This window comes from Elaeis guineensis, chromosome 11 (genome assembly GCF_000442705.2).
Source record: "Elaeis guineensis isolate ETL-2024a chromosome 11, EG11, whole genome shotgun sequence".
Lineage (NCBI taxonomy): Eukaryota > Viridiplantae > Streptophyta > Magnoliopsida > Arecales > Arecaceae > Elaeis > Elaeis guineensis.
Window position 1 is genome coordinate 108,512,988 of NC_026003.2, and position 14,432 is coordinate 108,527,419.

At 37.4% G+C, this 14,432-nt stretch overlaps 1 protein-coding gene across 2 annotated transcripts in view; it reads left to right on the top strand.

Moving 5' to 3' along the window:
- The first annotated feature begins 1,533 nt into the window (after positions 1–1,533).
- Positions 1,534–14,432, top strand: part of LOC140852598 (IAA-amino acid hydrolase ILR1-like 5) — a 137,173-nt gene continuing 124,274 nt past the window's right edge. The window contains exons 1-3 of one of the 2 annotated variants that reach the window (XM_073246017.1): positions 1,534–1,883; positions 2,140–2,265; positions 4,424–4,738. In XM_073246017.1, the coding sequence (XP_073102118.1) occupies positions 1,569–1,883; positions 2,140–2,265; positions 4,424–4,738 (756 nt within the window). In that variant the 5' untranslated portion in view covers positions 1,534–1,568. Of the gene's footprint in view, positions 1,947–2,139; positions 2,266–4,423; positions 4,739–14,432 lie in introns of both variants that reach the window. The other variant, XM_073246016.1, reaches the window with a different exon arrangement.

The following is a 14,432-nucleotide window of genomic DNA, read 5'->3' on the forward strand; positions in this document are numbered from 1 at the left end:
TCCCATGAGATGGGACGCCCCTTTCCTTGTTCTATCCTTTTTGTTTCATGATGAAATTTTTTACGGAGGATTATGATTTGATTCTAGGCACAGAGGAGTCCTTCTGTGGCTAAATCACTTCATATCTTAATTATGAAAATTGGATAGAAGTTGGAAACCTACCCAAACCTAATCTATGCACCACCTAGAGTCCAACTAGTTTACAAGGTCTCTTAAAATTGTTACACGCCACCTTTATTCTTGATTTTTTCTCCACGCCATCTTCAGGTTAGGGCCTTATTTGTGGGCCCTTGGATGGCCAAAGTGCGCTGATCCAATGATGGAGAGAAATACCGCCCAAGAAAGCCTCATGATGCATCAGAAAAACAACGAAAAAATTTTCTGAAGAATTTTTCTGCGTGAAGCAACTCTTGGATTATTTTCTCGATGTTTGCCATGTGTCACAAATTTCCAGATGGACGTGTGAAATTGCTAGAGGGCGTGAGATCATCTGGTTGGGTGTGAGATGTCACATGGAGAGGGTGCGAGATAATTCTAAATACATTCCATCGCTAACTATAAAAGGGGTCTTGCGCTGGGGTTTAATTCAATCAGATTTTCACTCTTATCTGTTCTTTCTTACACCTCTCTCCCTCTTGTCCAATTATTCCCTTTCTTCCCTTATTAGGATAAGTCTTAAAATAGTAAGGACAAGTTTAATTTTAGGACAAGGTTTAGGAAAAGATATAAGAAAGACAAAGAGACGAGAAAAGTAGAGATAGAAAGGCTAGGAGCAGAGGAAGAAGATCCTGAGGTTCTGCCATTTAAAGAAATTCTCAAAGTGAAAATTTTAGGAAGGAATCATCCTAAAAAATTGGTATCTTGATCAAAATCCTGTATGGATCATCGTTGGAGGACAAACACTTGGACGTTTGATGGAGATTCTATTGAAATTTTTGAAATAAGCATTGCAGGTATTCTTCTATATCTTGAATTTTATTATAAAAATATTTTATATAATTGTTAATCATCAAAAAAAAATATTAATTTAAAAATTTAATATTAAAAATTTTTTAATTTAAATTTTTAAAATTTATTATATTTTTATCGTGCTTGTTCTTCTGAAACCTAATAAAAATTAGGGGCACGTCAACCGCACCCCCAACTAAACCCGGGCCCTTTCTCTATACAATCCCAAGAAAAAAAAAAAAATAATAATCATTATTTTTTAAAATTCTTTATTTCTCTGCCGGTCTCTGTCGGTCATCGTCTTTTGCGCAAAAGAATGGTTGATGTTCTTTTCGCGCTATCAACCGTTGGATCACGTTTTGCACAGCTCGCAAAGCGGTTATGGTGCGATCTAACGGTTGATGTCGCGAGAAAAAGGGAATCATCCTTTCGCCAGAAAAATACACCCGTCGTGTGGCCGTTAGTCTTCCTCAAAGCGCTCCCACTTGTGATGTGACCAAATTTGGGAGGTAGCGCTCCACCCAGCATCTCCGTCCTACTCCTTTCCACCATGTGTGGGGTTCAACGTTCAACGATCTGCTCTGCTTCGAACTCATCTGTTCCATTTCCTCTTGCCACCGATGGACCCTTCTCTTTCTCTTCTCCATCTCCCCTTCTCCTTTCTCTTCTTGCCATCTCTTCTGCTTCTCCTTCTACTGAGTCCACCGCCTCTCCTCTCTTCTCCTATGCAAAGCTACGATGGTTACGACGCCGCGGAGCTGCTCCGCCTTGCGGAGGAGGAGAAGGAGTGGCTGGTGGCCATCCGGCGGGGGATCCATGAGCACCCGGAGCTCCGCTTCCAGGAGCACAACACCAGCGCCCTCATCCGCTCCCAACTCGACCGCCTCGGCATCCCCTACTCCTTCCCCTTCGCCGGCACCGGCGTCGTCGCCCAGGTAGGCTCCAGCTCTCCCCCCATCGTCGCCCTCCGCGCCGATATGGACGCCCTCCCGCTCCAGGTATCGAACAAAGCCCATCGTCCCCCTTCGTAATTATGACCTCCCACTGTCTCGTCCAATTCTTTATTCTCTTTTCTTGGAGTGTCTCGTGCTCTGTTCAAAATTTTGGTTTCTTTCGATCTCTGATGGGTGTTGGATTGATAGTCTGGTACGAATTTTGGATAAAGATTTCATCTTTGTGATTATGGTTCAGGAAATGGTGGAGTGGGAGCACAAGAGCAAGGTAGATGGGGTCATGCATGCTTGCGGGCATGATGCTCATGTTGCAATGCTCCTCGGAGCTGCAAAATTGCTCAACCAACGCAAGCACAATCTCAAGGTAAAAGACTTTTGCTTGATATTCGAATGCTTGTAAAAGTTCGGTTGTTTATTTATAATCGAATCATCCCAAAAACAGTCCAACAGTAATAAACTCCTAATTTTGCTGGATCTTTGTGGCAATTTTTTCTTTCTCTAGTTTGTACCTAGAAGATCAACAAGCAGGGTTCCTTCCCACACCTTTAAGTCGTCTGTAATTTTACAAATACTTATAACAGTTGGATGATGAATGAAAATATGAGAAATCAACTAGGAAACATGACCATGAAGTTAACATGGGCTTAATACTCCAACCTCTCTTTACACTATCCATTGCAAGGGCCTTGTTAATGGCTAGCAAGGAGAAAATCTTAGTCTTTGAAGGTGCATGTTCCCATGAGCCTTATCAAAAAGATAAACTCTTCTTCCTAATCCTTCTATTTTTAGCATATTAATTTTACGCTATGCAAGTACAGCATCAATAAAGAAGCATCCTAAAAAAGGAGGTTAATCTTGTTGAAATTTTTGCTCCCAAGCCGTCTCCTACTAAAATCTAATTCAAGACTTGGCTAATGCAGCCCTATCTTAGGTAATGTTGCATGATTAAGAATATGGTGAAAGTACTACACGCTACAATCATGATGATCACAGGTTGCCATGTTACTATATCATGACATGCCAGTCATGTGCCCGGTCACTTGTAAAGGCTCGAGCTCCGGCTCATAACAGCGAAAAGGGTCTGTGCAAGACCATGATTAAGTATTTTAGTTACCCTTTCCAGAAAAACATTAAAAAAATTCCTCTTTGAGGACTTCATTCTAAAAACCAAAAAATAGTTATTTCTAAAGTAAGCAATTTTTAAACTAACTCCACTCAGCAAGAGTTTTTTAAAAATCTCATATTAGTAAAGATTCACAGACTACCCTATGATTTAGGGGGCATTTGGTTCGTAACCGAAATCAAAATGGGAATGGGAATGGGAATAGCTTAAAATCAGAATCAGAATGGCCAATCCCCCGAAGCGTTTGGTTCGTGACCGGAATCGGAATTGGAATGAAAAATTGAATCCATAGAGGAGAGTAGGGATTGAGTTCTATATAGATGGATCCATTGCCATTCCACCTCAGAATCGGAATCGGAATGTGACTCCTCCCAATCAAACGGTTGGAATGGAAGTCACCCATTCCGATTCCGATTCCAGACCCCCACTCCCCCCAACCAAACACTCTCTTATATTTAAAGACTCTGAAGTTATTAAATGATATCCTCCTCTTCTATCTTTTTTTTTTTTTTTAATTTTATCTGTTAACCACTGAAGCTTGTAAAATTGTGGAACATGTAAAGGAGATGGACAAGGCAGTATAGCTGTATAAGATCAATGATCTACTCATAAACAAATATATAACTCCCCATCCGACCTGCTTCTTTTCCATGTGTCTGCTACACTTACCAATCTGTCTAATTAAGATTATCATTATAGTCTGTGGACCTTAAATATTTAAAAGAAGCTACTTCAACATCCAATTTAATTATTCTGCCAAGATCTCACCTATAGCACAATATTAATCAAGGAAAAGAGATTTCTCAGTTAGTTTTAACACTAAAGAGCCCTGAAATAAAAATACTAGGATTTTGATACATTTAACTGCAACTTCCTCAGCTTTACAAAATTTGCATTGGACAATATAAACTTTTTTCTACCATATGCACCATTAGTAAGGTCATAAATTATCCTTAGAGAGGTGTTGACCCTTGATCGGCCGCATAGCCCAACTTTAATTTAAATTGATACCTATCTTTGATTTGTCATTGGAATGATCCAGTATGATCAGTAATCTAATGATCATACACCATGGAATAATTGCTATTTGCACCTCCTTTTTTCTTTGGGAATAAAAACTTATGCTGGGCATCCTATATGCTTGCTAGATTGTTTGCCTGAAAATCGTAGTTTGGTAGTGTTGGCACCAATTTATTTGACTTCCGTACAGATCTCATCCAATTATGCTTTGGTCTTCCTATTTGTCCCAGATCCAGCAAACCAATTTTCTTAAGTTAAATATCTTGGTTCTTGTTTCACTTCAATTATAACCTTAGTTTCCATTTCAAATTTCAGATATCAATTTTCTTATTGGATATAAGTAGTTTCTAAATGCTCTTTTTCATGATTCATGTCAAAGGGAACTGTGAGACTTCTTTTTCAACCTGCAGAGGAAGGTGGTGCAGGTGCATTTCACATGATAAATGATGGTGCTCTTGGTGGTGCGGAAGCAATCTTTGGCATGCATGTTAACTATGGATTACCCACAGGAAGCATGGAATCCCATCCAGGGCCCACACAAGCTGCCGTATGCTTTTTTGAAGCAAAAATAGAAGGCAAAGCAGGAGAAGCTGCAAATCCTCATTTGAGTGTTGATCCAGTAGTGGCCACATCATTTGCGATTCTAGCAGTGCAACAGCTCATCTCCAGAGAAAATGATCCCCTCCATAGCCAAGTAGGTTGAATCTTTGTAAGTAGGTTATTATCTTTGTCAATCTGCTTTTAGTTTTTTCCCCTGTTATTACTTTTGAATTATGTTGCAATTGCAAATTGTGAAAATTGAAGCGATGCTTTTTTCTTTGTTCTAAATTTACCGTTCTATTATAAATTGATTGAAGATAGAAGACTAAACTAATTGAATCAAAACACTACACATGAATTATGGTAGATTGTATATTAGCTTCTGAATGATCATCATTTCCAGAGGCAGATCTAGGAATTCTCCATTACGTTTTTCTTTTATCTCCTTTTTTATCTTTTTTTTGGGGAAGGGAGCAGAGGGGGGATATGTTTATTTGAAGATGAGAGGATCGTATTGAAAATGTCAAATTCATAGTGATTAAATCTGCAGCAAATGATGTGTAGTCAAAGCAAAGCTCATTTTCATACATGCAGTGAAAATGATGTGTAGTCCAAAATGATTTCACCAATATTTTTAACATATTCAGCCAAGTAAAATATCAAAAAAATTAATATTTTGTTTGGTTTGAAATTATGTTCAATTACATTAATGAAAGTCACACTTTTTAAGTAATTAAGTCAGATAGGAGATTAGGAAAGAAAAATTATAACCTGATGCAATACAGTAAATGAGTCCAAACTTAGACTTGAAGCCAATTAGCCATGGAGTTCGGATAAGCTTGGATCTCCACCACATCCAATCAGTTCACATCAATACAAGCTAGAAATAGTGGAGAATGACAAGTGGAAGCTTAATTTGAATATTAGTAACTTGTTTTCAAAATGACCAAGTACAAATCTGTTTATAGACCATATAAGAAGCTTCTTTCTCCCCTTCTATCATAATTACCACCCCACCACCAACCAACAACTATGCTTAAATGCTTGTCTCGACTATTTAACTAGCATTCTAGAAAGTCTGCTTTTCTTCCCATGATATTTTCTTTGCCACATCATTAACCACATCATTGAGTAAAATTCAGCTGGTGCAAATTGCTCTTTCATCAAGCTTCCCAGTTGGCAAGAGCTTGCCCTCAAGTTCTTGAACCTGGGGTCTTCACCAAAAATATTGTCAAAGATGTCACAAAGATCTTCCATTTGAAGGTAGTTGACATGCTATTACTCATCGAGCAAATCCACTATGTATTCATCTCCAATCCAAGATATGACATAGAAGGTGTCACACCCCAAATCCAAGATATGACACGGCTATGCTTTTGTGAGATACTGCCCATGATAACATGAAGTCTATCGATCATAATCAACTAAAATCTATCACGAACAAAATATAATAAAAGATTCAATTCTATCGTTTATCAAGCAAATAAATCAAGATTAGTCCAAAGCATCTAAATTCAATATCAAATTTCAAAACCCATGTCTCAAAGTTTATAAAAATAATTGATACAAGTCCATAATCATCTAATAATTTCTAAGCTTGCCAATGCGAATCCTCAAGTTTGGATCATCCATCGTTCATACTATTATTCCTCTATAAAAGAAAAAGATAAATGAAGGGGTATGAGCTACACCAGCTCAGTAAGTAAAATCTATGCTTTCTTACCGGATCAAGTATAATTTTTTTTTTATGATAATGCAATACTAAGAACATAACAGATAATACAAAATATATTATTTCATAGATCATATAATAAAACAAGTCCTAAATCAATTATGCATGCATAAATCATGAATATTTCGTAAACATAATTCGTAAGTCATTGTTGTCATATGTTCATGTCATGGTTTAAAAAATTGCTCTCAGATATTTATGCTACGGTCACTTTATATCCATAACAGGGTCAATATTCTTAATCAACAAAGTTCTTGTTTCGTATGCTAATTTTATATCCATTGACTGGATTTGTGTTCGTATGGATGCTAGCTCTGGATGTCGATTTTTTCGATTTTAAGAATTTTTTTATAACTATCAGATTGCTTTTGAAATTTTTATATCTTTTTCTTAAAACATACATTTACGTAGATGGAAAACAATGAAATTCATGTTTCATAAGCATGTTATTTTTTCATATAATATATTCATGGAATCATTTGTCACAATAAAATATGCTTTTTCATATCTCATATGCTGATCCTATTTTATGAAAATATGATTTCATATAGCAACATATCAATTGCATAGAAATATGATAATTTAAAAATAAATAATGAGCATAAGATCTACTTACCTCATTCATCTAGATCTTTAGATTTTGTTGGAAGAATCAAGTGATTCTATTTAAATATCAAAAACGTGATCAATTCTTATTCGATGAATTTGATAGAATTAAATCATAAGGAAGAGGACTGTTGACTTGATGGATGGTCCAACAAGCTAGGACTGCCTGAGCATTGGGGCAATTCAAGACTCCTATCTAAGGGTCAGATCTAAGCGAGTCGATTGAGGAATCTTGAAGTACAGATTGGATTAAGGTCAAAATCGATCAACAGAGTTCATCAACAGTGGATTTCAAAGATACTCGACATGATCGATATGGAATTGATATACTGCATGAATATCAAAGTGATTTCGGATCTCTTTGAAAAGATCACCTTCAAGTTCATATCGGGATCCATGAATTAGATAGAGAGAGAAAGAGGAAGTAGAGAGAGACACAAGGGTGAGAACCTTTCTCTCTTTTTTTCTCTCTTCTTTTCTTTTCTTCTTCCCTTCTTTGGCTGAACAGGGGAGGAAGCAGGCATGGTTGCTAGTGGCCGGAGGATTGGCAATAAGCGGTAGCAGGCGGCTGACGGCGGGCAGCGATGGATGGCCGGAGACAGTGGTTGCTAGTCAAAAAATCATGAAAAAAACATGAAAATAGGGGATGAATAGGATTCTTCTTTTCAGTGGGTTTTCTAGCGAAATTGACGGTCGGCGGCTATGTGCAAAAGCATGGGAAGAAGGGGAAGCAAGAGAGGAAGGAGGGTCGGGTTTACCTCGGGCTTTGGTGGCATCTCCGGCTTTAATTTCTGATAGGCACGGGTCTAGGAAAATTGACAAAACAGGAAAAAGAGAGAGAAAGGAGAGGCATGCTCATGATGGAGGGTCACGATGAGAGGAGCTTCAAATATATAGAGGACTTTTGGTGGCCCTATGTCTTCAATTCTTTCTTTTTTTTTTTGGCCGTTTGGGTGGAGTTTTGGCTTAGTGATGGGCTAGTCCAATGGATCAGGCTATCATATTCTACCCTCCTTATAAAAGTTTCGTTCTCAAACTTACCACAACTTCATTATCTAAATAAATGGAGATACTTAGTCTTTATTTATACTCCACCATACTTTTGCTGCACAACTTTGATCTAAGTCAATTTTTCTATGCTTGTCTCGTGCCTAACCTTACAAATCATAAATCTAAGTTTAAGTGTTACTCATGATCAAATCTATTACTCTGATATCATAAAATGTCACACCCACATCCGGGACATGACATGACCATGCTATCATGGGATATCGCCCACGATAACACGAAGTCTATCGATGATAATCAACTAAAATCTATCATAAATAAAATATATAAAAGATTCAATTTTATCATTATCAAGTAAATAAATCAAGATTGGTCCAGAGCATCTAAATCCAATATCAACACCAAAATTATCCAATATTTTCAAGCTTGGTAGTGCAGACCCCCAAGTCTGGATCATCTATCGTTTCTAACCTTATTCTTTTATAAAAAAATAACAATGAGAGGTACGAGCTACACCAGCTTAGTAAGTAAAATTTATATTTTTATTGGATCAAGTATAAGTTTTTTTAATGATAACGCAATATTAAGAAATAACAGATAATATAAAATATAGCATTTCATAGATCATATAATCAATAAGTCATAAACAATCATGCTTGCATAAATCATAAATATTTCATAAACATGATTCGGAAGTCGTTTTTGTCATGTGTTCATGTCATGGTTTAAAAAATTGCTCTCAGATATTCATACTACGGTCAGTGTTCTCAATCGATAAGTTGTTTCGTATGTCAACTTTATATCTGTCGGCAGGGCCTATGTTCTTATGGATGTTAGCTCTGGATATCGATTTTTTCGATTTTAGGAATTCTTTCATAACTATTTTAGAGCTTTTGAAATCTTTATATATATTTTTTTAAAACATACATATACGTAGGTGGAAAATAATAAAATTCATGCTTCATAATATATTATTTTTTCATAAACATATTCATGAAATCACTTGTCATAGTAAATATGCTTTTTCATATCTCATATGTTGATCCTTATTTTATGAAAATATGATTTTATATAGCAATAGATTAATTGTATAAAAAATATGATAATTGAAAATAAATAAGAAGCGTAAGATTCACTTACCTTGTTCGTCCTAGATTTTTTAGACTTCGTTAGAAGAATCATATAATCCTATTTAAAATATCAAAACATGATATTTTATTCGATGAATTCAGTAGAATTAAATTATAAGAAAAGAGGACCGTTGACCAGATGGTTGGACCAACAGGCTGTCCAGGCATTAGGACAATTCAAGATCTCCTAAAGGGTCAATCTAAGTGATTGATTAAGGAATTATGGAGCATGGATTGGATTAAGATCAAGATTGATTAATAGGGTTCATCAATAGTGGGTTTCAAAGATACTTGATATGGTCGAGGTGGGGTTGATATATTGCACAGATATCAAAGCGGTTTTGGATCTCTTTAGAAAGATCATACTGGGATTCATGGATTAGATAGAGAGATAAAGAGGGAGTAGAGAGAGAATCCTAGAGAGAATGAGAGAGAGACACAAAGAGAGAACCTTTCTCTTTTTTTCTCTTCATTCTTTTCTTCTTCTCTTCTTTGGCTGAGCAGGGGAGGAAGCAGGCATGGTTGCTAGTGGCCAGAGGACTGGCAACAGGCAGCGGCAGCAGGTGGCCAATGGCGAGCAGCGGTGGATAGCCAGCGACAGTGGATACCAATCAAAAAATTGTGGAAACAAGCATGAAAAACAAGGGATGAATAGGGATTTTTCTTTTCGGTGGGTTTTTCGGTGAAATTGATGATTGGCGGCCGTGCGCAAAAGCATGGAAGATGGGGCAGCAAGAGAGGAAGGAGGGTCGGGGCTTATCTCGGGCTCCGACGGTATCTCCGGCTCCAATTTTCGATGGGCATGGGTCAAGAAAAATGGCAAAATAGGGAAAAGAGAAAGGGGAGGCATGCTCGTGATGGAGGGTCATGGTGGAGGGGAGCTTCAAATCTATAAGGAGACTAGGGTTTTGGTGGCCCTACATTTTTGATTCCCACATGGAATTGCCAGAGAAGAAGACTCCCGATTTTGGTGACCTTAGGCCTTTGATTCCCACATGGAATTGCAGAGAAGAAGACTCCCATCTAGAGTCTCTTCCAATTTTTTCTTTTTTTTGTGCCGTTTGGATGGGGTTTGGCTGACTTAGTGATGGGCTGGTCTAATGGATCAGGCCAATGGGCTGGTCTAATAGATCAGATCATCACAGAAGGGACCATCAACCCGCTCTTGTAGCTTGTCCTCACATCTGGTGGAAATTGATCCTTTTTGAAGATGACTCAAAGCAAATCTCCCTCCTTGATGGCTACTACATGTCGATGTTTGTTTTGTCGCTTTGCATATTTTATTGCTTTTCTTAATCTTTTGTTTCACTTGTTCATACATTTTCTTGACATTCTTGACCTTTTCATTTCATCCCCACAAATCTATTTTAAAAGGATGAGTTACCAAATGGAGTCACCCCATTCTAGGCTGGTTGATTGGTTGTAGGGAAATTATGTTTGAGGAAAACTTGATTCCATTGATGCTTATTGCTATCAAAAATGCTTCTTTTCTAGATTATCTAGTCTTCAATTATAACTTCATTCATTGTTTGTGGATGATAAGAGGATTTGAATTGAAGATGTGTGCCTTTTTTTCGATGTTCAACAAACTTTGGTTCATGATCATACTTACAGTTATTGGAACACCATGGAGCTTCACAATCTCTTGAAAATAAAAATCAACTATTTGAGATGCATTAGAAGTATTTAATAAGCATTAGACTTGTACAGAATCGGCTCACCTAGCATAGTTTTCGCCAAGCTCAGGCCAAATTTTCAGCCATCAAGTTAGACTGGGCCTCAGTACTTCAACAATAAATAAAATTGGGCTAGGCTTAGGGTTATTTTTTTAACTCGACCTAGACTAAATTTTATATGTGTATCAATTCAATATATATTTTTAAAGGTGAAATAATAAGAAAGAGGAAAAGGGGACAGAATCCCTAAATGTAATAAGCCCTCCCCCTCTCAACAAATGCTGTCAACTCCCTTTCGTCCCACCCCATATTCCTCTCCTTCCTCTATCTCTATCTCCACAGGCATGCATCTGCTGCGCATCTCCTCTTTGCGTCTATCCCCACTCCCCCCTCTTGCCTCCCTCTACTCACCACCAGCCACCTCCTTCTCTTTCCTCTTTCTCTCTCCCTCTCTCCCCCTCCTTTTTGATCTTGATTTGTATTTGGAATTTTTTATTTTTTGTGAAGCTGAACAACAAGATCATCTCGATGGAGCTTAAGAATGATACCATTATTCATGGCGCCATCGTAGATTCCTCTCTCTCCCTTCCTCCTAGTGCCATGACCCTCTTTGGCTTGGTCGAATAGTCACTGCAGTGCACTTGGCTCACAAATATTGGGCAAGATGACGTCAGGCTCGGCCTTATGGGTTTGTTGTTGGGGCCGGGCTTTTGTTGGGAAAATAGGCCTAAAATCCAGCTGGGTCAGGCTAAGGTCTAAAGATTTGATGTTGGTATGGTGTTGTGGTTGGACCTGAACCCCCCGACTTCAACCTAGCTCGACCTAATGGATGAATTGGTCTAATAAGCACAAAATTTTTCATTTTCAGGAAATCTATCCATAAACACAAAATAGAACCTTTGCTTCATTTGGTTGGGAAGTCCCAACACAAAATCTATGCTTCAATATTTCTTGGAGCTTTTGGAACAGAAGAGGATTGTCTAGTTTGGTATTTTGTGCTTGACCTTTAGCCACATCACAAATTTAACTCCATTCTATGTGATGAATTACATGTTTGATCATCTTTGGCCAATAGAAATGATCCTTAATGAGAGGTAGTATTTTATCTCTCCAAAATGCCTCCCAAGGCCACTCTGAAGAGTGGATTAGGAATATGCAAGACCTTGTCTTTAGAAAGGTACCCATTTTGAAGAATGAAGTCTTCTTTTGGGCTCATGGTACAGTGTACTGACCCGAACGGGTGCACACCTAGTGATATGCCATACCATTCTATACCAAATTGGTTCGCTGTACAAGGGGTGTATCAACTATTGGTATGCCGAGTTGATCTCCTTAACGGGTGCACCAACACTATAACCAAGATGTTACCGGTATGGGATCTATACTAAGATTGTGAACCTTATTTTTGTTCTTCTGAAATTCAGCCTTCAACCCATGGCTTGCCAACATTTTAATCATTTAGACATAAATCTTATAGGAGCTCAAATCCAACCATCTTCACATGCAAGGTAGCTAACAAAGAATGCCTCTGACTAAGAGCTTGCTCCACTTATTAATAATCCCCAAATTTTGTTGTATAGTGTAATGGAAAGTTTGAAGAAACTCTAACCCATTTAGTATTCCTCTCATTAGTAATATTTCTTGATCGTTCATATATTTTAGTGCCCCATGATCTAAATAGAGAACATTTTTTTGTATTTAAAAAGGTAGTGTTGCCAAACTCTTCAATCCTCTGAGTGATTGCGTAAAATTCTTTATTTTAAGTAGTGCTTATGTCTTTCACTTAGGCTTTCAACTGAAGAAACCTATAGCCTACCCTCTTTAACAACATTAGTGTCACGCCCCGAACCCAACACCCGGGTCGGATACGTGATGGCCGCACACTCCTTAGAGCAAGCCCTAAAAGAATATGCAAGGCCAAATCAAAATCATTACAATCTTATCAATCCATAACAATTAATTTCAAATATAATTCATAAAATTTTGTATAGGTACAAATTAAATTTCTTCAGTTCTCTGATCAGGTACATAACACTCTATCTATCCATCTGCTCCCCATAAATCTAAGTCATGGCCAATCATGAACATCCTGTATCTCTGAAAAGAAAGAAAGATGAAGGGGTGTGAGCTTTACAGCCCAGTAAGAATTCCCATATCACACTGATATAGTAATATAGTCTGAAAATAAGGATAACAATAAAAATAAAATTCATGTTCAATATCCAGAATAATGCAAACATTCATAAATTTTCTGTCTTGTCAAAATAGATGCATCATCATATGTTAACCGGTGAAAACACTTTTGTTCAACAATTGTTTCATATCTTATCTTTCATTTCTCCTTTCATAATCATATGATTTTAACATTTTCTTTCTGGCTCTGGACTATCCAAGTCTATACCTCAGTCATCATCCGGATCGAATCCACTTTAAAAAGTCTTTCAAGACTTCCAAGATGAGCTCCTGCGGCTGTCCCACGTACCAAAGCCCGTGGAGGCTGTCCCAGGCATAAGCTCCTGGCGGGCTGTCCCAGGCATGAGCTCCTGGCCGGCTGATCCACCTGTAAGCCAGTGGGGGCTGTCCCAGGCATAAGCTCCTGGCGGGCTGTCCCAGGCATAAGCTCCTGGCCGGCTGTTTCAATGACAAGGCTAGTCCATACCATACATCTCTTTCTTTTCATTTAATCATTATGTGTTGATTTCATCAATCAATTCTGTCTTGCATTATGATCATTCAGATATGTCATATCCATATAATCATGCCATCAATCTCTGATACATATATATTAACAACATACTCATGCTCAAGATCAAATAACAGTATCTCAGGTATAATAAATTATCGATTTCAAATCCGACGATCAAACATCAACGATGCAAGACCAACAGTAAAATAGCATATATATATAAGTAGTGACATGTACAGGGATTCTTACCTTTATCGGTGACTGATCCAAACACAGAAATCAATGTTCTTCTTTGATTTATGAATTTCTCTAATAAAATATTTCACTTGATGTCATTTGCAGACAACATCTCTCATAACCCTGATCAATATAAAAATCACATATAGAGAAAATTACCGATAATCGATCTGATAACACAATCTAGGATTTCTCTTAGATTAACCCAAAATTAGGATTTACCTAAGTATCTAGATCCTCCACTAATCCATAAGACTTTAGAGAGAGAAAATCTCATGAAGAGAGAGAAAATTCTAGAGAGAAAGTAAGAGAGAAAGTGTGAGAGAGAAACTTTCGTACCTTCCGATGAGGCACTCATATCGAGATCATCAAGGTCCTATCAGGGTAACTCAATATGAATCAAGTGTTACAAAATTTTGAATAGGATCGAATTGGGATCAGATCTACTGCACGAATTTCGGAGCAACCCAAATCATCTTATTTTCATCTTCAAGTTTTCTAGGATTCATGATATCATCAGAGAAAGAAAAGATCCTAGAGAGACAAAACCGTAAAGAAGAGAGAAAAGTCTAGAAGAGAATCTAGAGAGAGAAAATGTAGAGAGAGAAGGTAGAAGAGAGAAGAAGAAGAGAGAGAAAGAAGAGAGAAAGGAGAGAGAAAAAATTCTCTCCTTCTTCTTCTTTTTATTTTATTTTATTTCTCTTTTCCTTTTTTTTTTTCTTTTCTTTTCTTTTCCTTTTTCTTTCTTTTCTTTTTCTTCTTTCTTTTTCTTT